The sequence below is a fragment of the Macaca thibetana genome, chromosome 12, assembly GCF_024542745.1.
Source record: "Macaca thibetana thibetana isolate TM-01 chromosome 12, ASM2454274v1, whole genome shotgun sequence".
Lineage (NCBI taxonomy): Eukaryota > Metazoa > Chordata > Mammalia > Primates > Cercopithecidae > Macaca > Macaca thibetana.
In genome coordinates this window covers 17800912-17826752 of record NC_065589.1, presented here as the reverse complement: position 1 = coordinate 17826752, position 25841 = coordinate 17800912, and the positions used below count along the sequence as shown (strand labels likewise).

Here is a 25841-nt window from a genome sequence, read left to right as displayed (position 1 = left end):
ATTTACCGTACGAAATCGTTTTCATAATGTGAAGAAAACACATCAGGAGACTCCTGGTTTCTGCTTGATCTAACTTGTCAAATCGAAGAGTTGAGCCAATCAAAGACAAGGGTCTTGGGATCTGGGAATTCAAGAACCAATCAGGATTGAGTGAGAGTGAGTGACGTCTGCCTTGTAATGATCAGTAGGTTTGAGAGGGAAGCCGTACCTTTTCACAGTTGTCCGTCTTCTCACTGCTCTTCTCATTGGTACTTGGATTGGAGTCAAGACTTGCTAAAGATGCTCTGGAGTCAGCATGGTTTACTGTAGAAATAGCTATTGATGAAAATGCTGTAAACACAAGCCACAGCACACATATGGGAATGAGATGTATGGGCACACACACACACAAAAGCTTCACATGATGAACCAAAAAGATGTTGATTACTGAGGTGGCAGCAGTGTTGTGAAAGACCAACATAACAGCGCCTGGGACTGGCATTCAAGATAGCTCTTGTTTTAAAAATGCTTTAGTAAAAGTTCATAAAGATACTTTTGGGAAGGAGCTTTCAACTTTTGATTGTTTATGAGAAATTGAAATGACATTTCCAAAACAGTTCTTAAAAATAATCCTTGAAGTTGAAAATCCATTATATTTTAAAAGGCTGTCTGCAGTGAAAACTTAAAGATGGTTTCCAGAATAAAGTAATTTGATAACATCTAAGTAGGCTGCTCCTCAAGCCAAGTAATAATGAACACTAAGTAGAAGAGGAAGTCACTGGATGGAATTCAAAGAAATATGTTAAAAAGACTCTGGTTGTATAAATGTAGTATACTTTGCCACATAGATTATGCATAATAAATTATGGACTAAGTAAAAAGCACAATGATATACAATGTAAACATGGATGAGTGTTAAAAATAAGTGATCTCAGAAGATCTCAAGTACCTGCTATGGAATTTAAAACATCTTTAGAAAATGATGTATCCACAGAGTTTGCATGTTTCATAGCTGTCTGGCTTTGAAATCCGCCGTTGGTGCTTAGATCATCTCTAGACCCCTGTATTCAAAGTATAGTAAAGATTAATGGGAATCACGGTATTTCAACATTGTTAACCCACATATGCCATCTTCATTACACTTCCAATTAAGTGATATTTAATTTGTTCTTTTATATCCCCTCAAAGGTTTTCTGCTAAAAGTAGGCAGTGAAAACAAATACAGCCAAAACCATACTTGTAGTTATAATTTGATTTATGTGACTTTTTTACAATGTTGTAGAAACAGTCTTTTAGATACAGATATGTAGAACACATGGCTGGATTGGTTATGGATATATTCATGGATCACATTATGGATATCATTATTACCATGAGTTATCTTATGTACATTACTATTATTGTCAACTACATTTTATTTTGTTTTAATTATTCTGTTTCATTATTTAAGAGGCAGGAACTTACTGTTACTCAGGCTAGAGTGCAGTGGCATGATTATAGCTCACTGTAGCCTCAACCTCCGGACTCAAGGGATCCTCCTGCCCTTAACCTCCTGAGTAGCTGGGACTACAGGTATGTGCTACCATGCCCAGCTAATTTTTAAAATTTCTTATTTGTAGAGGTGGGGTCTTGCTGTGTTGCCCAGGCTGGTCTTGAACTCCTGGCCTTAAGTGATCCTCCCATCTTGGCCTCCCAGAGTTGCTGGGATTAGAGATGTGAGTCACTATACCTGGCCTACAACTACATTTTAAATATTTATTATTTGCCAGGCTCTATAATAAATGTTTTCTAGTATACAATTTAATCCTCATAAAGACACTGTGATTTAGGTATTTTATTCCATATTATAATGAAGGAAATGGAGTCTTAAGGAGGTTGACTAACTTATCTCCAGCCACCCAGATAGTCACTGATACTGCTGGGATTTGAACAAGGTAAAAAAAAAAATAATCCATAGGCATAGCTCCTAACTCCTAGATGGTAATACCTTCCTTAGATACTGGATTCAGCAGTGGGTTATTTCATCTGAGATTAGAACACAGGCAACAGATCTCTAGTGGATTGTGCGTAGTCACTGTGGTGCCTCAGTGGAGGAAGGATTATAGTCACTCCTGGGTTGTGACTACAAATAAGGCACTTGGCTATTTATTCTGACACCAGGTGGGGATGTAGGTAATGTAGACAGTGGTAGGAGAAGGTGTCCACTGAGGAAGGGGCCATGATTGCAACAGAGGAAACTGTAAAAGCTGGAAAGAATTGGAAACTGATACAGAGAACAGAGGGAAATGAAAGCCTAATGTTGAAGGGTGGATCAGGCGGAAGGCTAAAGGGACATATCTGGAACAAATGACCCATCGATGTGAGTACGTAGCAGAAAGTGTTGTTCAATGCCTAGTATGTTCACAGATGAGAAGAAATGGTTACCCAGGGCAAAAATAATTTTAAAAAGACAAATTCCTTATTAACATCGAAATGTGACTTATTGTGCAAACGTACCTGATTAGATGTGTTGACAGTAAAAGGATACAGGTCCTTCAGATAAATCCTTGGCATATTGTCCAGGAGCATGCCGTACAGGGGCATGTATAAACTTGCTATCTGGGCCTGCTTTCTCTAGGTGAAAAGGTAGCCAAAAGAAATGATTCACATAAAAATCAATAGGCTTGTTGGTTTCATATGCATTTAATGCAGTGAGCCATTAAATGGTGTTTAGGGAAGGGAGAAAGGAAGATCACTTACTGGCTCTCTGTATCGATCATCAAACGAATGCTTAGCCATTAGATTTTTTAGGACAGCTAAAGCTAAGTGTCTGACATCTTGGTCTTCCTGCAGGGCAAAGCCAACTTCTCGGAGCAGAATTCCGATTAAGAAGTGTTTGCGACAAAATTCATTTGTGACTGAATATTCAGGCATATCTTTGTGAGGAAGGAAAATAACTCATGTTATTGAAAATCAAATGATCACTTTATAATTGAGACAGATACACCAAACAACTACCATCAACTTCTTCCACCATTAGGAGGGATTCAGGAATACAGTCTTGCTACAGAAATGAGGTGTGTTGTATCCTCAAGGAGCATTCAGTAAGGGGATTATTCTGTGTATACAAACACAAATACGGGCACAAACTAACACACGACATCAACTTTTGAATCCCATAATACAGCATATTTACAGGATTACAAGAGCTGAGAGGGGAAAACACATTTTCTGCTTGGAGGAATCAGGATATGAGTAGGAATCCATCAAGATGAGCCTTTGAGGATACTTAAAATTTGGAGGTGCAGATCTTTGTGGGAACAGACGGAGGCAGTGGAAGGAACAGGAGGCTGGGAGAAGCCATTGGATTTTCGATGGCACAGAATTCTGAAAGCACAGATATGGAAGGGAGCAGGTATGGAGGGGAGCACGGGTATGTGGGAATCAATAAGCACAATGGCTAAAAGAGGAATGGTGAGAGAATTAGGCTTGAGAGGCTGGGGCTAGATGATGGAGAACAGTACAATTTCCTTAGCTGCCATCTAGGTCCCTCTCCATTTGTATTTAATTCTGTAAGAAATGTTAACACATGGACAGCTTTGAGATCAGTGCCCTGATAAAGCTCATGCTTTACTGACTTATTAATATGGTGTGGCAGGGTGTAAATGAATTAGACTGTGGGGAGATGTGGGGTGAGGGATACAGTACAGGACATTGTAGCAATGGGGGAGGGAGGGGACAAGTGACAACGTGACATCTGTGCTGGGGTAGCAGAAACTGAGTGGTAAATCACTAGGAAAAGTTGACTTAAGTATGTGAGGGAGCAAGGGGAGAGAAAGGCACTGCCAAAGTTTGAGCCTGGATTATAGAGAAAAGAATGTTAAAATTTCCAGTAATAGTGGATTTATTCAAATTGTCCAAAGGGTTTTAAAATGTAACCATTAATAGTAGTACTTGCACCTACAAGAAGACATAGGGAGAAAGCTCTTTGACACTGGCATTCACAATGATTTTATGAATATCACCCCAAAAACACAGTCAATAAAAGCAAAAATAAGCAAGTAGGATTATATAAAATTAAAAAGTTTCTGGACAGCAAAGGAAGCAATCAACAAAATGGAAAAGCAAACTACAGATTGGGAGAAAATGCTTGCAAACCACATATCTGATGAGGGCTGATATCCAAACTCTACAAGGAACTCATACGACATAATAGCAACAAACAAACAAACAAACAAACAAAAACCCCACCAAGTTTTAAAAATGGGCAAAGGATCTGAATAGACATTTTTTGAAAGAAGACATACAAATGGCCAAAAGATACAGAAAAAGTGCTCAATATCAATATCACTGATCATCAGGGAAATTCCAATCAAAACCACAATGCACTATTACCTCATACCTTTTAGGATGGCTATTATCAGAAAGTCAAATGAGAACAAGTGTTGGTGAGGGTGTAAAGAAAGGGGAACCCTTGTACACGGTTGGTGGAATATGTTCATTATAGAAAACAGTATAGAAGGTCCTCAAAAAAGTAAAACTAGAGCTACCATATGATCTAGCAATCCAACTTCTGGGTATATATCCAAAAGAATTCAGATCATTATGTTGAAGAGATACGTTGCAGCATTATTCACAATAGCCAAGCTATGGAAACAACCTCGGTGACCATCCATAGATGAATGGATTAAAAATGGTATATACATGCGATGGAGTAGTATTCAGCCTCAAAAAAAAAAAAAAAAAAAAAAAAAAAAAGAAAATCCCACCATTTATGACAATGCAGGTGAACCTAAAAGTCATTATGCTAAGTGAAATAAGCCAAACACAGAATGACAAATACTGCATGATCTCAGTTAATATGTGGAATCTAAAGAAGTCAAGCTCTGGTGGACAATAAGAGACTACTTAATAGGTACAAAGTACATTATTTGGATGATGGATATCCTAAAAGCCTTGACTTCACCACTATGCAATCTATGTATGTAACAAAATTATACTTGTACTCCCATAAGTTTCTACGAAACTATTGAAGTTAAACTCATAGAAGCACGGAGTAGAAAGATGGTTGCCATGGGCTGGTGAATGGGAGAAATGGGAGGTGGATTTTAGTCAAAGGATACAAACTTTCAGTTATAAGATGAATAAATTGTGGAGGTCAAATATGTAGCATAGTAAGAATCATTCATGGCCGGGCGCGGTGGCTCAAGCCTGTAATCCCAGCACTTTGGGAGGCCGAGACGGGCGGATCACGAGGTCAGGAGATCGAGACCATCCTGGCTAACACGGTGAAACCCCGTCTCTACTAAAAATACAAAAAACTAGCCGGGCGAGGTGGCGGGCGCCTGTAGTCCCAGCTACTCAGGAGGCTGAGGCAGGAGAATGGCGCAAACCCGGGAGGCGGAGCTTGCAGTGAGCTGAGATCCGGCCACTGCACTCCAGCCCGGACTACAGAGCAAGACTCTGTCTCAAAAAAAAAAAAAAAAAAAAAAAAATCATTCATAATACAATATTGTATATTTGAAATCTATTAAGTGAGTAGACCTTAATTATTTTAATTGTACAGACATAAAACTATATGAGGTGTTTGCTTGATTGTAGTAATCATTTCACAATGCACGCATATATCAAAACATCATGTTTTCCACCTTAAATATATAAAATTATTATGATTTTTTGAGACAGAGTCTTGCTGTGTTGCCCAGGCTGGAGTGCAGTGGCACGATCTTGGCTCACTGCAACCTCTGCTACCGGGGTTCAAATGATTATTGTGCCTGAACCTTCCGAGAAGCTCAGAATACAGGCGTATACCACCACGCCCAGCTGATTTTTCTATTTTTAGTAGAGATGGGGTTTCGCCGTGTTAGCCAGGATGATGTAGAACTCCTGGCCTCAAGTGATTTGCTTGCCTCGGCCTCCCAAAGTGTTGAGATTACAGGCGTGAGCCACCGCGCCCAATTTTTGTCAATTTTACCTCAGTAAGGCTGGGGGAAAACAGTAGTACTAGCACCCATGTATACAACCTGCTGTCTGCTAGCACTAGGCTAAGCACTTTATGTGCATTATCCTATTTGATCTGCAAGACAACCCATAAGGGAGGTATGATTAATATAATTAACTATTAGAATATTCCAGCTCATAGATGACCAATAGCAAATTAAACATACTGACTTTTTTAGTCCATAAAGAAGCTACTGAATATGGAAGTTCACAGGGCTTCAGGTTAAATAAATTTCTTAGTGACATCGTAATACTGAAGATCCAGGAATAGAACACAACTTTTAAATTCCCATCTATGACTACAGAAAAGGTTTGCCTAGACCATTTTAAGTTACTAACCTATTTCAGATAAAATAAACTTATACTAATATCCTCTGTCTTAACAAGATTGATCAGACCAGGTTGTGGTTTAGGAAAAGACACGTATCAAATAAAGTCAGTTACATTGAACAAGCATGCTATTATATATATCTGGGAATTTCATTTATGATACAAATTAAGGAAATTTCAGATGCTTTGGGAAATTAAAAAATATTTCCAACCTCTGGAGAATAAAATATGAAAGAATTGAAATTAGGCAATCATTAAGCTATCTGTGACAAGAAAACAGTCAACTTTTTGAATATTTTTATTATATGATATTAAATATATGAATACTTATGAGCACCCAGAAGCTGGAAATTTATAGTATTTATAGTTGTCAATATTACTGGATTACTAGGTGGTTACTGATGCTTAGATAAGGTAATAATCACTTACCTGATGCATGTAACTCTTGAGTTGATTCTGAAGGTGTCAAAGGATCTGAATTTAATATAAATAAAAAGTTCAGATATATACATATACATACTCAGATACATATAGATTCATTATGTGTAGTTTATACTGAACAATTAAACTATCTTATTTAAAAATGTGAGTCTTCAGTATTGCCAATTTTCAAGGAGAATGTCTTAGGTTATTTGTTTCCTTTTTTTTTTTTTTTTTTTTTTTTTTTTGAGACAGAGTCTGGCTCTGTCGCTCAGGCTGGAGTGCAGTAGCACGATCTTGGCTGGCTGCAACCTCCGCCTCCTGGATTCAAGCGATTCTCCTGCCTCAGTCTCCCAAGTAGCTGGGATTACAGGTGCCCACCACTGCACCTGGCTGATTTTTGTATTTTTAGTAGAGACGGGGTTTTGCCATGTTGGCCAGGCTGATCTCAAACTCCTGACCTCAGGTGATCTGCCTGCCTCGACCTCCCAAACTGCTGGGATTACAGGCATGAGCCATCACACCCAGCCTATTTGTTTTCTTAAAAAAGAGTCATGAGCAGAGTTATTCTAATTGTTAGCCTTCTACTTGAGCATCTATTTTTCTATCAGAACTTTGCCTGCTATGAAACATATTTTTATGTTCATTATTTATAGTATCAGATTTACAAAGAGACTATCAGGATTTTCTCTGAGCTACTGACTAGTAGTAAGTAATATAGTTTGACTCTGCCCCCACTCAAATTTCATCTTGAATTGTAATCCACACGTGTTACGGGAGGTACCTGGTGGGAGGTGATTGGATCATGGAGACAGTTGCCCCCATGCTGTTCTCATGACAGTGAGTTCTCTTGAGAGCCCATGGTTTTAAAGTGTGGCACTTCCTGCTCTCTCCCTTTCTCTCTCCTGCCGCCATATGAAGAAGGTCCTTACTTCCCCTTCACCTTCTGCCTTGATTGTAAGTTTCCTGAGGGCTCCCCAGTCATATGGCACTGTGAGTCAATTCAACCTCTTTTCTTCATAAATTACCCAGTCTTAGGTAGTTCTTTATAGCAGTGTGACAATGGACTAACACAATAAGCAATTGAAATAAAAATGACCAAATAAAGATTTGGTCATCTTGACTATCTCAATCAGCCTGGCTAACCAATAATAACTTGGCACTAATTTATAAAACAAAAATAAATTCAGAACAAAGTAAAAACCTTAAAGCATTATTATCTAATATACCATTTCTACCCTATTTTCTATGACATATGCTTCATAAATTAGAAAAAATTGGAATAATATTATATAGATTATATTTAAGATTAAAATGGCAAAACTTTTATAGGCTTGATAATGTAATTTTCCCTCCAGAATACTAGTGTAAGCTAATAGGTTAAGGAAGTATAATGAGGCTCTACCAATCTTAGTGTTTGCGTTTGTGAATATCAAAGCAAATATGCCTCTCGGCTGGGCATGGTGGCTCACACCTGTAATCCCAGCACTTTGAGAGACTGAGGTAGGCGGATCACCTGAGGTCAGGAGTTGGAGACCAGCCTGGCCAACATGGTGAAACCTCCTGTCTACTAAACATACCAAAATTAGCCAAGTGAGGTGGCACACACCTGTAGTCTGAGCTACTCAGGAGGCTGAGGTGGGAGAATTGCTCAAACCTGGGAGACAGAGGTTGCAGTGAGCCAAGATCACGCCACTGCACTCCCAGCCTGGGTGACAGAGTGAGACTCTGTCTCAAAAACAAAACAACCCCCACCCCCAGAAAAAAAACTGTACCTCACAAATAGTTTACTCTTTGCTTGGTAATAAAGTATTTCATGCTCTGAAATAATTTTTTTATTTTATTTGCATCTTGATGTTTGATTAGTTTTTGATGTTTACATGGGTAATACTCTCTACCCTAACACATATGTATTTTTATATATAATATTCGTAAATTATTTATATAGTACTTCTCCTCCCTGTAATTTTATGTCTCAAAATCAAAGGAAAGCTGTCTTTTGGAGTCAGCAAGGTGCCTCTAGGTTCAAATTATTTGATTTACAATCATCAGGTTTATAATTTTGTTGGCCTTCTCTTTAATAAAAAGGGAAACACACAAAAATTGAGGAATATGAAGCTACATTCATCACCACATGCCAACAACTTCTTTGCATTTTAATTTAATTCTGATTACCTGGGTCTGATACCCATGTGACAGCTTCAAACAAAATTATGACTGAGGAAACAGGAAAATAATAATAAACGAAAGGTAAAACGAACAAACAAAAGCATTCACTTTGCAGGAACTGATGAAAATTCCGGGAATTTTATTACCTGGAATGTTTGCTGATCTTATGGGCAAACACAAAGGAATAAAGTGTTCATGTTGACATACTTCTTGAAGAAAATCAAATTTATACTGACACAAGGTCTGAAAGAGAGGCAAACCAAATGACTATGACTTACAGACCAAGAAACTGAATAAAAACAAACAAACAAAATCTGCACTTGAATCTTATCCCTAAAAAGAAAAAGTAGTTACTGTACACTTGTAGGACCACTAGGTAATTAAGTTGAAAGGATTTTGTCCCCTCTGAACTGTTGTTAAGCTCCCTACTTTTGGAAACTGGTCACAGTCTCCTCAGGAAATAATCCCATTTGTAACCTACGTGTAGCTTCTATGAGATAAGATCTTACTGAGTCATATTTTGTAGCTTCTTTTAGCATGTATCATGACACATTTATTCTGAAAAAAATTTCTGCTGTAACACATGCACAGAATTCTCTCAAAGACTACACTCAGATAATGTAACAGACCTCTACAGTGAGCTCCTACCATCCAGAGCTAAGGAAGACAATGGTGTGTATCACATAAAATTAGAGTGAAACTCTGTATGCTACATGTTCTCATAATACATTATTTAATTTCTCTTTCCTCCCTGCCCTTGGAAATAAGTCTGTCTTTCCAATAATGTTTGAGTTAGACAGAGATAAATGGAGTCCAGGCACGGTCAAAGTCTACTGTAACACAGAAGTCAAGAAAAGCCACATCAGTAGGAAAAATTAGCATGTTCCTAACTGCTCTATTTTTACTCTTTTGCATGCTAAGTAACCATGTTTTAAGACTAAGTTCGATGATCATCATTATATTCACTAATCTCAGCTCACAAAATAAAATATATCCCATTTACTCAGATATTTTAGAATTATATCTTGTGGCAACTTTAGTTAATAATTTAAAATGCTGCCATTTCAAAAAGGATAGTATTTGACTTAAACTTTTGTACGTCAAAGTGAACAGAGCATTATTAAATTATATTTTAACTATTTTACACTGAGAACATTCTGTTTGGTCTTTGAAAATATATAATTTAGGTCTGATGCAATTAAATGGATATTCTGCAAATTTCATGCATGAGAGGAGCACAAATAAAGAATATACTTTGAAAAAAATATTTAGAGGGAGAATTGGATTTTCAAAACCAAATGACATAAAATCATGTAACTCCGGTCAAAAGTAAATCTCCACTGCACCCCATCTCCCAAAAATAATGTTTAAGCACCTAAGCATGACATGAAAAGCTGTAAGAATCTCATTGTTTATTTTTGACTGGTCTAAATCCATTGTTCTTTTCAAATACCTAGATAATTTCCCCTTGAGGACTGGCCACCTTCACGGTGGGTAAAGGATAACAGAGAATTATTAATTCATATGCCCTGTCTTCCCTCCTTAAGAGGCAAGCATGTGACCCAAAGCAGGCTGCTCACACACTTCCTCTATGGAAGGTGAATCTGAAGCAGAGTGTTGAGGGGAGAAAATGGCTTCAGTTGATTGATTTAAGCAGATGCAGCAGCACCCTGGCCAAATGGTTCTTCATTTACAATTATTGTCAGGCCCCACATAACATTTTGGTGAAAGACAGACCATATATACAATGGTGGTCCCATACAATGAGAACAGAGCTATATAATGGAGTAGGATATATACCAGCTGGGTTTGGGTAAGTACACTCAATGATAATCACACATTGATGAAATTGCCTAACAATGCTTTTCTCAGTACGTGTCTCTGTCATTAAGTGACGCATGACTGTATTCCTTGTGCTTGAAAAGGCTTGGCCCCTGCTCTTTTCAAAGCCTGCTTCTGCAGCTGCTTCATCAATGCTATTTACTCCCAATACCTTCCCAGTCAATTCCCTTTTGCTCAAATTGGAGTCAGTTTCTGTTGCTTGCAACCCAAAGAACAGTAATTGATCCAACTTTCATCATCTGGCCCATTTCCAGTCTAAGTTCTCTCCAGCATGTGTCATAACCATAGCTCAGTGGTTCTCAAACCTGAGAGTGCGTAAGAATCACCTAGAGGTCCTGTTAAAACAGACTTCTGGGCTCCATTACCAGCAGTTCAGTTCCCAAGTGATGCTACCTCTCTGGTCTAGGAACCACTGCTCTAGAGTTCTCTTTACATCTCCCCAACATATACCCCTGTTTGGGTAGGGCATTCAACTGTCCCATTTTGCCCAGGACTTAAAGTTTTCCAGGGAAGTAGGACTTTCAGTGCTAAAACCAAGCCAGTCTAGGGCAAACTGGACTGTAGGAATTGTAGCTACAAAGAGCCATTCTCTTCACCACCCACAGGAAATAGAAATGAAATGTAAACCAAACACTTTCATTCCACTCTCCTTTGTCCGCATTAAGGGAGGACTTGGTAGGCATACTCAGCAGATGAACCATTAAAAGGCTGCCTCTCCTTAGCGTAGAAATCACTTTCTGATACAGAGAATGGATAGGTTAATGACTTAAGCAGGTATCCACAGAGACTACTTTATTTATTTACAATGCCATAGTTTAGAAAACGATCACTCCTGTACATGGTTCTTACCTTGAGGTCACCGGAGGAGAACATGCTGATGTAATTGTTGACCATCTTAAACACATATCCTCGGTCCATAAACGTAAAGCAACGCTAAAATAGATAAATTCTAAATTCAAAAACTTTTACTTGAAGAATCTATTAAAGATTTTAGAAAATATGATTAAATATATTGAGGTAAAATAACACTGAACTAAATGTATTGTATAATTAGGTATTTTAGAAATCTCCTAAATATGTTTAAGCAGTCATCCACATATGGCAACTAAAATAACTAAAATTTATATTAAAAATGAAAATGAAATGAGGCAATATACTAACAGAGAATAGGTACATTTAAAAATTCAGAAGAAAACAGAAAAGTTGAAAGAAAAACAAAATGAAAGTATAACTGAACAAAACAAAAATATCAATCAGAAAGCTACAAATCTAGATTTATTGATGTTATAAAATGTCACTGGAGCTTTGCAATGAAATATTATAGCCCCTTCTTTTTTATACAGAAAGCTTTAGCTTTCGGTTGTCTACTTTTTTAACCACTTAGTTACATTTTATTATTTTCTTTCAGTAATTCTATTTCACACTTCTGGGGTTGTAGATCTTCTCCTGTATACACTGGGTCATAATGAGGAGTGGTAGAGATGGGTCAGGAAAGCCTTTTAAATCTCACTGGGCCCTTTCAACAGAGTAGCTCCTCTCCTCACCAGCTGAGGAAGCTTGCATTTCAAGGCCGAAGGAAGGAGATCCTAAGATTTCTATCAGTGAGCTGCTCACTACCTGTCTTATTCTGTGGTCAAATTTCTCTTTACTGTATCAAGGAGAGTCTTAAACAGTAAGTAGGCTTGAAGGAGCACTTGCTGTCTCTCTAAAAGATGGATGGTCATGTAACCAGTAACCAAGCTACCGTGGCCAAAGACTGCACAGGCAAAGTGTGGAGCAGGAGGAAAGGACCATAGTTCCCGATGTAGGATCTGGGGAGGCACTAGAGCAGGTGTCTCCCACAGTGGATCTGCAGCTCATCACTTGGTGTGTGAGTCTCATTCTATTCACCCACGTGGGTGTGAGTCAACATGGTGCTTGGGAAAATTCCACAGCTGGTGTGGAGTGCTTCTTTCTTGTCCAAAGAGTCCAGGATGGTCCATTAAAGTGGTTTTGCATTTCTTGGAATCTCTCCTCAGTTTTACTCACAACTCTCTTTTCTCAGACAGGACTACACATAAAATCTTGCTAATAGAGAGTGGACCAAGTGAAAAGTCTCCTCTTGAAATACACCTGTGTGTAAGCAAGAGCTATTTTCTCCAAAGTTCTTCGAATTGTTAGGTCATTTATATTGTTGTTTTGCTTTTCCTTTCAATTTTTCTTTACTTTCTTTTGAATTTTTAAATGTACCTATTCATGACTGTGTTAGTACATGGCCTCATCTATATTTTCATTTTAAATATAAATTTTAGTTCTTTCAATAATTCTTCATTCAGTAAAAAGTTAATGGCTTCCGAGTCCTCACATGTCTCAATAGAATAGTGGGAGAGAGGTAGACACCACAGTATAATCATAGCCTAAAAAGACAGAGCCAAATGGGGAGGGGGGAAGGAAAGGGGCTTTGGTGCCTTCTGCACTGAGCTGGCTCCTGTCTCCCAGGCTCTCCATTTGCAGGAGGAAGTCCCAACCTGGCCACCCTTGGAATAGCAGGGGCCCTGCCTCATCTTGCAGAGGAGAGGGAGACCACCCAGCACATCTCTATGCTCTAGAAACTTCCCAAGAAAGAGAAGGAGAAAGGAGCCCTGGGGAAGTCTTTGGCAAAGATGCAGGGCTGTTTGACTGCATGAAGGGGGGCCTGGTGAGTCCTGTCTTTGAACTAGTCCAGAGTAGGGATGGTGACTGCTACATCGCAGAGACTGTGGCGGCTGCTCTGCAGATAAGACCTGTGAAGAACGTTGAAGGAGACCTGTCTCCAGCACTCATAAATGGGGACTGTGGGGAGAAAGTGGTGCTGGGGAGTAGAAGAATCAACTTGAGGTTTCTTGACTGTGAAGAAAGACCTTCTATGTGATCAGCTTGGCATCCTCTTTCCAAGGAGCAGTGAGGGTGAAAGGGGATCATTCCTAGGGTGAAAGGTCTCCAGAGTCAGCTGTCTTCCTGCAAAAAGCCCTCCCTCATGTCTGGCTTCACCAAGTGTAGTGTGTCCCTCTTGCCCTGGGCCCTGAATCTGATCTGTTTTAGCATCTTCTTGACCCCCAGGGGCAGTGGCTCTCTTGCTTATGGCTGAGGCCTGGAGGGGCCTCTCTCATTTCATTTTAAGATAATTTATATTCATCTTTTATATTAATAGAAAATAAATTGTAGCAGGTTTTGGTAAACTATGCCCCATGGGCCAAATCTGGCCCACTGCCATTCTTTTTTTAAATAAAAGTTTTACTGGAACACAGTCACACTCAGTCCTTTACATATTGTGTATGGCGAATTACTGTTTTTGTGCTGCAATTGCAGAGTTGGGTAGTTGTGGCAGAGACTGTATGGCTTATAAAGCTGAAAATATTTAGTATTTGGCTCTTTACATAAGAAGTGTGCAGACTCTTAATTTAGAGGATAACTTATACCCTACCAAACTTTTTTCACAGTTTGGTTGAATAAACTAAGGACCAAATATTCTAAATTATCTGTTAAAATATATGATAATAAAAAATTTATTTATTTTATTTCACCAACTGTGAGAGCAATGAGAATTTTACTTCACAATTGGTTGGGAGATGAGTTATGAACCTTCACATTTCAAAACAAACCACATGAATGTCTTGTCCTTTCCTTACATAATTTACAAAACCACTGCCTCCCCCGCCCCATTTTCTTTTTCACCTTGGACGTGTTTCCTTTGCCCGCGTGTTAGACCTTTAGCTCATGTGCCACCAGCAGCAAATTTTGCACAGAAGAGCTCTATGGAAAACATTCATTTGTTCCAAAAGCACAGACTATTTAAGCCAAGTAGAGGAGATGTGAAGGGTTTTCCCTTTTTAGAGACTTGCTTATCCATCCTTATCTGGTATTTAGAGAGAAATACCACAGATGTTTCTTCAAACATATTTTGCTAACAAACCAAGTCTCTCTCTAATATTAGGTGATTTCCAAATGGTTTTCAAAAGCTCATTGAAACAAAGCAGTGGTTAGTCAGGCGAAAGGGCTAAAAGATATGGCTATCCAATCAGGAAAATAAAAATCAGAATGAATCCATCTTTGCTCCCATCTTGGTATTGTGCTTCATAAAGAGAGTGTCTAAATAGGTATGTTCAGATAAGTGGAGCTGTGACCCAGGTGGGTGGCAAAAAGAAAAATGACAAAAGCTGCATTCATTTGAATCCTATCTACTTCACTGAGAGAATAGTTGAGAAATGTACCAGCTGTTTGGCATAAATTGCTGAAAAAATATTACTTTCCCATAATGTGGGCTAAGGGAGGCTACCTTTTAACGTAGAATATTTTTACATGCCCACACACTGGTTCCCAGAGGTTCTTCTTGATTCGTGGAGACCAATTTTGAGCAACCCGTGGAGTGTCAATAATATTTTAATTGTTAAATTCCAATGTTGACTAATTCACAGTAGTTGACTGCTAATGTAGACTTCAATAACAAAAAGAGGTCGCAGTCATTTGAAGCCCCAATTGAGCAAACAACTACTGTTTGCTGGAAATATAAGAGATTTATGACATCAGCACTGGGAGTGGGCTGTGTTGAGCAGCTGAAAATTCAAACGTATTGGACTTGCACCAAATGACGATGTTCAGTTTTACATTTTCAAAAATCACTTTCTTTTCCTTTCTTTTCTTCTCTCCTAGTTCAAATGATTCATCTAATAAGTGTTCCAATTTTGTTTTAATTTTATGTGTCAAATAAATGCCATTAAAACTTCAAATTAGTAATAAGGAGGGCAACTATGGGGTCTCTTCCCTTTTTTAGAGACTTGCTTATCTGTCATTTTTTTGTAGTTTAGGGAAGAATATTTCAGATGTTTCTTGCAATATATTTTATTTGCAAATTGAACTATATATAATTCTAAGTTTCCTAGTAAACAACTAGCATAGCAATAAACTTTATTCCCATAGGTCTTAAAACGTGGTATAAAACTACAGTAATTTTTCCCCCCTGTAAACTTTTCCCCTTTAACACTTATTCTTATCTCTTTCTGGAAGCAAGGAAAAAGTTAAAATCAGAGACAAAACCTTAAAGAAAAAAATAAATTCAGGGTAAGAACACATATAGTGTATAATTTGAAATAGTTTTTAACACATTAAAAAAGAAATTAGGCTGGATTAAAGCTCTCCACTGACAAGCTGGGCTCATTTTCTACTTCTATAGGCTTTTAACTGTATATTATTAGCATTTATTTATACCCTCTCACACCCACCCATAAGTTCTGGTGACTACCATTAAGAAACAAGTCAGATGACTTCATAAAGGTTACAGTAGTCAAGAGTTAGACAAAAGAAGGAGGCACAGAAAACTATTGTCTTTCTAACTGCATGCATCATCTGTTAAATGGTATATTGTAATTATGTATCTTAGTTTTTTCTTTGACTTTGCATTTCTTTCCTCTCAGCTCAATATAAATGGTTGTAACCCAATGAAATATAACTAATTTCCATATATATCCAGTTTAGTAAGTAGTTGCTCAGTGCTTTACTTGATAATTTTTCTTTCATGGGATCAGTGTGATCTTTTCATAATGTAAAAAACAGCCTAGGTCAAGCTTGGTGGCTCACACCTGTCATCCCAGCACTTTGGGAGGCCAGTCGCTTGAGCTCAGGAGTTTGAAACCAGCCTGGGCTACATGGCAAAACCCCGTCTCCACAAAAAATACAACAATTAGCTAGGTTTGGTGGTGTGTGTCTGTGGTCCTAGCTACTCGGGAGGCTGAGGCGGGAGGATCGCATGAGCCCAGGGAGACTGAGGCTGCAGGGACCTGTGATCACACCACTGTGCTCCAGTTTGGGTGACAAGAGTGAGATCCTGTCTCAAAAAGAAAGAAAGAATAAAAAGAGTCTGGAGATAATAAACAAAAATGCTAAATTCCTGAAGGTTTTCAAAAAGTGGCTATTTGGTATCACTGTCAGACCTAAAGCCATTATAACATCACTTTCAAGGGCAGAAATGCCCGAGACAATATTACTGTAGTGCAGCTTCCCTTTTAAAAATTTCATTTTTTCTCTTCAAATATATTTAGAAGTACTATGATTTGACTACACTCAAATGGATACTTTGCTCTAACCTTAGTTTTCTTTTTTTTTTTTTTTTCCTGTGAGACGGAGTCTCACTCTGTCACCAGACTAGAGTTCAGTGGTGTGATCTCAGCTCACTGCAACCTCCGCCTCCCAGATTCAAGTGATTCTCCTGCCTCAGCCTCCCGAGTAGCTGGGACTACAGGCATGTGCCACCACGCCCAGCTAAGTTTTGTATTTTTAGTAGACATGGGGTTTCACCATGTTGACCAGGATGGTCTCTATCTCTTGACCTCATGATCCGCCCGCCTCGGCCTCCCAAAGTGCCGGGATTACAAGCGTGGGCCATCGCGCCCGGCCCTCTAACCTTAGTCTTTATTCAATAAAACTTCAAATTGGAAAAAAAAAATTAAAAAGTATTTCAAGCAGGAAAGATGTATAAATGAAAGTTTTCATCTGACAGTGCTAGTTTTGATTTTTCATCATACATGAAGATGTGAACTGATGAACGTTTAGACTATCTTGCATCCACCAACATGGGGCCTTGAATAGAACTGTGATCTCATATAACTGTACCTTGAGAAATCTGGCAACGCTGTGGTTTGCTCTTCTCGTTTCTTCAAGTGCATCCTTGTATTTCCAAATCACATGGTCGGATAGGACCATGACAAGATTGTCCAATTCATTTTGGTAAGATTCAGGAAATCTCTGAGGCCGGGGAAGCTAAGGAAAGAATGGATTATTTCTTTATAATGTGGCATGTGAAATATTAAGCCGAGGAAATATCAATCGAAAGATTTACTTTATTTTGTAGGTCATCAAATAAAAAGAATCCTTTTGAAAACTTGAAAGCAATAATAAAATAGAAGCCTTTTAATTTCAAGGTCATGATTTCCATCATTTTTATTTAATGTTTCCTTCAATTTTGGTCAATTAAATTTTCACCTTATAATAAAAGTCAATCATAAATATTAATTGCAAACTATTGAAACAATGTAGCAATGTACAAAGTAAAACGTGAACCTTTTCTGTGACCTGTCACATCTTACTTCCCCTCCTTCCCTCTCAGGGAATAGCTACTATTAATGATTTAATGAACATTATTCTAGATATTTTGGACATGTGGTTCTCTATTTCATTTTATTTTATTTTATTATTATTATTTTTTTTGAGATGGAGTTTCGCTGTTGTTGCCCAGGCTGGAGTGCAATGGCATAATCTCAGCTCACTGCAGCCTCCGCCTCCTGGGTTCAGGTGATTCTCCTGCCGCAGCCTCCCGAGTAGCTGGGATTACAGGCACCTGCCACCACATCCAGCTAATTTTTGTATTTTTAGTAGAGACAGGGTCTTGCCATGTTGGCCAGGCTGGTCTTGAACTCCTGACCTCGGGTGATCGACCCACCTTGGCCTCCCAAAGTGCTGGGATTACAGGTGTGAGCCACCGCACCCGGCCCCTCTATTTCATTTTAAAATAAACTATTTTGATTTTTTTACAACTAGGAATTCCCCCAATAAACAACTTTAAGAAATTAATAAATGAATAACTGAATGAGTACAGATACTGGTTTGAAATGTCCTCTGATACATGGTGAGTCCCAGCTAGTTTTAACTCCCTGGTCCTAGTATAAGACATAGTTAAGAGGCACCAGTGGAGCCTCACAAGTCAAGATAAAGAAGGGCTTGGCTGTGAGATGACATTACATCCACTGAATAAAGCTCTATGGATCCCAAAAGACCATTTCAGGTCCAGAAATCCATCCCTCCTGTTTGGACTCCTGCATATGAAGAGAATGTTTGAGGCAGCTGAGTTCTTCCAACCCAGACTCGGCCCTTTTTTTTTTTTTTTTTGGAGACAGGGTCTTTCTGTGTCACCCAGACTGGAGTGCAATGGTGTGATCTCAGCTCACTGCAACCTCCGCCTCCTGGGTTCAAGTGATTCTCCCACCTCAGCCTCCCAAGTAGCTAGGATTACAGGCACCACAAATAGCTTGGGGAAAGTTTACTATGAATGCTTTGGTGTCAAAAGATAATATCAGGGCTGGGCACAATGGCTCACGCCTGTAATCCCAGTACTTTGGGAGGCTGAGGTGGGTGGATCACTTAAGCCCAAGAGTTCCAGACCAGCCTGGGCAACATGAAGAAACCCCATTTTACTAAATATATATTATCTATCTATCTATCTATCTATCTATCTTCTATCTATCTATCATCTATCTATCTTCTATCTATCATCTATCTTCTATCTCTATCATCTATCATCTATCTACTATCTATCATCTATCTATCTATCTTCTATCTCTATCATCTATCATCTATCTTCTATCTATCATCTATCTACTATCTATCTATCTATCTATCTATCTATCTATCTATCTATCTATCATCTATCTATCTTCTATCTATCATCTCTCTCTCTCTCTCTCGCTCGCTCTCATATTAGCTGGGCTTGGTGGCCGTGCTTGTAGTCCCAGCTACTAGGGATGCTGAGGTGGGAGAATCACCTAAGTTGGGGAAGTTGAGGCTGCAGTGAGCTATGATTGTGCCACTGCACTCCAGCCTGGGCAACAGGAGTGAGACCTTGTCTCAAGGAAAAAAAAAAAAATGGGCCAGGCATGGTGGCTCATGCCTGTAATTCCAGCACTTTGGGAGGCTGAGGTAGGTGGATCACCTGAGGTCAGGAGTTGGAGACCAGTCTGGCCAACATGGTGAAATCCCGTCTCTACTAAAAATGCAAAAATTAGCTGGCCGTGGTGGCATGCGCCTGTAATCCCAGCTACTTGGGAGGCTGAGGCAGGAGCATCGCTTCAACCCAGGAGGTGGAGCTTGCGGTGAGCCAAGATCGTGCCACTGCACTCCAGCGTGAGCGACAGAGCGAAATTCGGTCTCGGAAAAAAAAAAGAAAAAAGATGGTATGAGGTCTTTTCCCACTGTGATGATGAGAGATGGTTAGAGAGTGAAAGGGGCAGCGCTCCTGAAAGAAGACTAGGGTGTGAGGGTTACCACTGAAGGGGGTCATGAAAAGCATACCTCTATCGGGGAAGACAAACTGCTGGACACAATCATGCTGGCTATTATCAGTTCATTTATTCTTAGGCTGCTCACAGGTGTGTTTTGTGACCTGTCTATACAAGCAGATGCATATTGGTAGGAACTAGAAGAGAATTTTAGTCCAATCCACTCTTCTTACAGATGAGAAAACAGGCACTGAGATGTGAAGCGTCATTTTCATCAGCTAACAAGTTAGTGACAGAGCAGGAATTTCAACAGTGAGGTTTCCTGACCCCAGTAGAGCTTAATGACAGCGAGATACGAACCATTTTTATCTTTGTGTTAGATTTTCTCTCCCTCCCAGGTAGGAGGTTCTCATCTCCAGAAGTGGAAAGCAGATACAGCAGAAAAGCAAACACAGGATTTACGAGTTAAGAGTTATGGAACTCTACAGACAATTAAAGGTCCAGCAAGGCATTTCTGTCATGCTAAGATCAAGGCCGTGGTTAGAAAGACTTGGGGCCTAGAGCGTGGATGAGGACCTCTGGATGGATGACTCTGAGGAAGTGGATCTGCATACTTCCCTGAAGCCTTAGTGCTGGCAGAAGTTTAATTCCTCCCCATTAAGTGTCAGCACTCCTCCCATGCAAGATGATATTGCAGAGGCTTCTCCCTGCTAGGAATCAGGCAAACCCTTGAGGAGCTGTCCCGCCTCTCCTTCTGGTGATCAGGACAATACCTGGAGGTTAAATCCTAGCTTAACCCAGCTGGGGGCTTGCTGGTCCTAAAAAAAGCAAGAAAGAGAATACACCCAAAGGGGCTATAAAAATTAGCTAGCATGTACCACCAGGAGGTAGGGCAGAACCTCTGCAATTGGACATTGAGGATGTGGGCCAGAAAGTAAGGGCAGGTAACTTAGAATGCATTGACATGGAGGTGCTTTTTCAGAACACGGGATTAAATAAGGACTCACGGGATGAGCAACTCACTGCTAGGGTTGCTCTGAGAATCCAGAGATGGCCTACTTTAAGCGAAGTGGAAATGTCTGGTTGTCCTGGCAGAGGATAGAGGAAAAAATAAAGAGGTGGAGAGAGATGGATATGTGGGAATGGATATTAATTGAGACCAGAAGATCCACCAGCATATCAAGTTCCCCAGGCAGGCCCAGAAGACAGCATGCACCACGGCCATCAAGAAGGTGCTGGGGACCAATATCGTTAAGAAAGTCAGGGGCGTTTCCCATCTGTTGGCAGGAGCAGCAGTCACAGCGTTGGCTCATGAGCAGCCATGGGGATCAGGGATCACCAAAACAACAGAGGCCATGTGCTACGCTTAATCTTAGGAGCCAGGAGGCTGTGAGTATCATGACAAATGGCAAGACTGGTGGGGAAGCCAAGAGGGACCAACTCTCAGGGAGTTGTAGAGCTGGTTAATGATACCTGGAACTCCTAGGGACAAAACAGACAGCAACCAGCAATGGTGGTACATCATATTAACAAAGAAGGCAAGAATGGGCAACTGGAAGATGAGGATGTTCATTCTAATGAATAGTCATGGTTCCTTTCTCTGTTCCTGGACCTGAGTCACAATTCAGATCTGGTACACATTGAATGAAGAGGTGATGGAGTCCCTAAAGGAAAGCCTCTGCTGCAACAATGCAGTAGGTACGTAGTGTAATGAGTCTATCAGTTCTTCTCCAAAGGGCCCTGTAGCCATTTACTCAGGCTACTCTACACTGAGAAGAAGGGAATACAGTTCAAGGACTGTTGGACACAGGATCTGAGTTGACACTGATATCCAGAAATGAAAAGCATCACCCTGATAGAGTGGGCACTTACAGGGATTAAAAGTGGAGTCCTGACTAAAGTTCTGTTAACAGTAGATCCATTGGGTTCAAAGATCTCCCCCAATAGTCATGTAACTGGTCCCAAATGTATAATTTGTATTAGTAAAATTGGCATTTGGAGTAACCTTCTATGGGGTGCTTGGTCTGTGGAGGTAGCCTAGAGGGGGAGGCCAGGTGGGAGCTTCTGACGCTGCTTCTCCCCCACCAAAGGAGTAAATCAAAACAACATCACTGTACACCACCAACCCCACCTCATGCAGCATTGTTCTGATTTACTCTCCACGTGGGGCAAGGGCAATGCCAAAGGTCTTCCCTTGACCTTACCCACAATGGGGGCTGAGAGAAATGTGTGTGGAACTCAGGTGATCTACTTGGCTGCTTCTTGGTCTTCCTCACTCCATTGTAACTGTGAATGGCCACATGTACCAACTCTAGTGTGAGTACAGTAGATGACCTGAGGCCAAGACCACTCTAGAATGAGGGTTTGGGTTACATCACCAGGTGAGTCACCAAGACCTTTGGAGCTGCTAGCTAGGGTGAGAGGGATCTAGAATGGAGGGTTGTGACGGGAGATGATGAGTAATACGTAGGCTCCTGAAAAGCCATGGCAGGGGCTTTAGTTAATTCCATCAGGGTCCCTCTTCTAAGCTTCCTTCCTTTCAGGAGGAGAGGCCCATGGGAACTGTGGGGAAGCAGATTCATGAACATGTACAATATGTCATGCAAACTTGGAATGTGGCAGCCAGGAATGTGCATTGCTCAAATGTTTCTTCAAGACAGAATCTAGTGGAGGAATATAAAGAGCTGCTGTATCTTGGGATCTGCTCCAGCATTCATGCCAAGGCTACCCTCTCCCCAGGCTGCTCCCAGTCAATGACTTAGCTTGCAGAGGTCCTAGAGTCAGATGGCCTCCCCAGTGCAGGGTTCCTCTAATGACAACTCTTTGCTCTCAGACTTCCCATTAGCCCAGCTAAAACCTTATCACTGTGAGACTCTTCCTAGCCAATCCTCCTTCCTTCCCGCTTTTCATTTACAGGCATCAGACTTTCCCATTTCTTTTTCCTGTTCCTTTTATCCTTTATAGTTACTTCCCTCCAATACATCTTTTGCATTTCCAATACTGTCTTGGTATCTGCTTCTGAAGGGCCTGTGCAGATGTACACAATCATTTCTCCTACTTATAAAGTAATTATTGTAAATTGCTAAGGGTTATAAAGCAAGTAAAAATGGAACTAATGACAGCATAATCATTAGTGCAATTGTTGGATAATATTGTAAACATATTATAGTATTATATTACTGATGTTCTTACCTGGATTTTATTTGTTTCAATCAAGTGCTGTGCCATCGATTTTAGGATAATTGCAAAGAAGAACCAGGAATGCTATTAGGAAAAAAAAGGCAACGAGACATTTATTATCCTATGGTAAAATAATGACAATTTTTTTCTTTGTAATATGTAATATACTATAACATTGTTATGTTAAAATGTGTTCTTTGAAACTAAATGAATTAGAGCAGTAAAATATTCACTATTATAGTGGGATGATTTTTATCCCACTATAAAATGGGATAAAAAGTTCTAGTGGTAAAAGTAAATGTCAGACATTTCAGTTTCTCAATCCTCTCAAAAAACATTTAAAACAAGTTACAAGTTTACTTGGCATGACTGACTAAGCTGTTATTTTACGAAATATTTATTCAAGGGATGTTCTAGTTGTTTCACTTAGTGAAACAAAACTAAACAAACTTTTTTTTTTTTTTTTTTTTGAGACCATCTCACTCTGTTGCCAGACTGGAGTGCAGTGGTGCTATCACGGCTCACTGCAGCCTTGAACTCTCCGGCTCAGGTGATTCTCCCACCTCAGTCTCCTGGATACCTGGGACTACAGATGTGTGCACCATGCCCAGCTAACTTTTTGTGTTTTTTGTAGAGACAGGGTTTTACCATGTTGCCCAGGCTGGTCTTGAACTCCTGGGCTTAGGTGATCCTCCCGCCTCAGCCTCCCAAAGTCCTGTGATTACAGTCGTGAGCCACCAAGCCCGACCTAAACAAACTTTTTATTGTACCAGGCTCACCCCTAAAATTTCAAAGGTTAGAGGCAAGGGTGAAAATGGAAGGTCATATGTCTAAATATCTAGAAGTTGGAAGTCAAGCTGAAAAGGTGTTAAATAAAATATATTTGATCCTCCTACCTCGACAAACAAAACTTCATAACACCTTGGAATGCCGCACCAGTGTGTGAGGTCCTAGGGGGCACAGGGCCTGGCCTAACCCTTTTCTTCTCGCCCAAGGCTCTGTCCTCCCCCTTGAGGGGCCTGGTGCATATGTGTTAAGTACTTTAAAAAACAAAGCTTCAAAACTTATGTCACCTAAATAATATCTCAAAATTATCTGCTCATACCAGATTTTGTCATGAAATAAATGCAGGCCCAATGATAAGAGCAGTACACACTTGTTCCTACTTAGGGCTTTGCAGAGGTAGGACCTTGTTCACCTGAGCTCTTTTGGAAACTGTCCAGCCTGCACATCTGAGTGCTATCCACAACGCGACCCTCCTCCCTGCCACAAATAGCTCCTTAATGGGGTCTAGTGTTGCACTCAGGCATCAAGACCTGTCCTCTGGGGGTCCTGGAGGGCTTGGGACAGAGATTGAAGCAGACCTGGGAATCCGCCTATAGGACCTTCAGCAAGAGGGTCTTGGGGTTCCTTACAGGTCTAGAAGGGGAGGTAGGGGCTCCTGGTGGGCTTATTCTCTTTATTCTCTTAGCTCCTCTTAAACCTTGGCCTATGAGGATGGGTGCAGTATGAGAAAAGCAAAGCACACCCCAGGATGGGTACCCTTCTTTCTTGGGCCTAAGGGTGACACTTAGCTACAAAAAGTCATATTGTACATGTACAGTTTCAAGAACGCACCCCTTGCATCCTCTCTGCTTCCCACCCCTTCCACCACAGTAACAGTTTTAAATTTTGTGCTAATCATTCCCTTTACTTTACTTCACAATTTTGCTATGAATGCTTATACAATGAAGGGATATTTAGTTCATCTGGCCACTGAACTTCATATAAATGGAACTGTCCTCTATGTATTCTTCTGAGATTGCCTTTTTCATTCAACAAACTCTGTTCTGTGGTTCGTTTATGTTGAAGCATGTAGCTGGGGGGATCACCTACGGTCACCACATGACATATATAATCACCACGTACTTATCTGCTCTACTGTCAATGGGCATTTGGATTATATCCTGTTTTAATCTCATACAAACAAGGCTGCTATAAACTTTTGACAACATAGTCCTAATTCCGAAAGACTGGCTCAGATCAAAAAGAGAAGGGATTGCTGTTCTACAAAGGCAGCTATGGCTTAATGGAGTGATCACTTCTTAGTAAGAAGAAATGGAAATGGCTACCAATACTATCCTAGCACTCCAACAGCATTCTAACATGAAACATGTTGTTAGGAATATGAATGAATCCCAGGCACACTGCTGCAATCCTCTCTCCCTAATCTTGTCCAAAATATTTTTAGCCATCATGTCAAGTGTTCCAACATTTGTCTCTTAATTCAACAGACTCCTGCCCCTCTCCACCCCTTAGCACTCTGGCCTGCCTCCACTATTTTCCTTGAATCCACCAGCACTAATGAAATCGAGCTTTTGCCTGTTTACGTCTGATGACAGATGAAACCTTGACTCCTCTGCTGCCCTCTCCACACGTTCCCTTACGTATCTGCACACTCCACTGCCTCCCGTCTCCTGAAACCCGCCCGCCCCGCCTTCCAGAGCACATGGTCCATCATTAGCACAATCTCCTGAAGATGCAGTTCTTCTCCGAGCATTCTCTTCACTCCGTATTTTAACTGAGCAGCGACTCTCCGCAGAGGATCCTGCCTCTCTGATAGCCCCTCGAGTGGTTGCGGTCTCCATTTTCACCCCACTGTAGTCGATTCTCAACACAGCAGTCAGAGGGATTCTTTTAAACCAAGGTCAGCTTGGTTTAAAACATCACTCCTCTGTGCAAAACCTTCCAATGACACAAATCCCCGTTCTGCTCTGAGTGGGAAAGCCAGGCCTTTGCTAACTGCCAAGCCTCCAGTGGCTTCCATGACTTCATCTTCCATCTTTTTTTTTTTTTCTTTCTGCTCACTTGGCTCCAGCCACAGTGTCCTCCCCGTCTCCTGCAGACACACCAGCCGTGCTGCTGCCTGATGACTTCATGCAGGTCTTTCCCTCTGAGCAT

At 40.3% G+C, this 25841-nt stretch overlaps 1 protein-coding gene across 8 annotated transcripts in view; it reads right to left on the bottom strand.

The window, feature by feature from the left end:
- Positions 1 to 25841, bottom strand: part of DOCK10 (dedicator of cytokinesis 10) — a 1376581-nt gene that overhangs the window by 44206 nt on the left and 1306534 nt on the right. For 6 of the 8 annotated variants that reach the window (XM_050752140.1, XM_050752143.1, XM_050752137.1 and 3 more), the window contains 10 exons: positions 22914 to 22985; positions 17344 to 17490; positions 11569 to 11652; positions 9024 to 9120; positions 6718 to 6762; positions 2719 to 2894; positions 2476 to 2592; positions 929 to 1040; positions 209 to 330; positions 7 to 121 (listed from right to left, as the gene is read on the bottom strand). In XM_050752140.1, the coding sequence (XP_050608097.1) occupies positions 7 to 121; positions 209 to 330; positions 929 to 1040; positions 2476 to 2592; positions 2719 to 2894; positions 6718 to 6762; positions 9024 to 9120; positions 11569 to 11652; positions 17344 to 17490; positions 22914 to 22985 (1087 nt within the window). The remainder of the gene's footprint in view (positions 1 to 6; positions 122 to 208; positions 331 to 928; positions 1041 to 2475; positions 2593 to 2718; positions 2895 to 6717; positions 6763 to 9023; positions 9121 to 11568; positions 11653 to 17343; positions 17491 to 22913; positions 22986 to 25841) is intronic. The other 2 variants (XM_050752144.1, XM_050752139.1) reach the window with 1 other exon arrangement.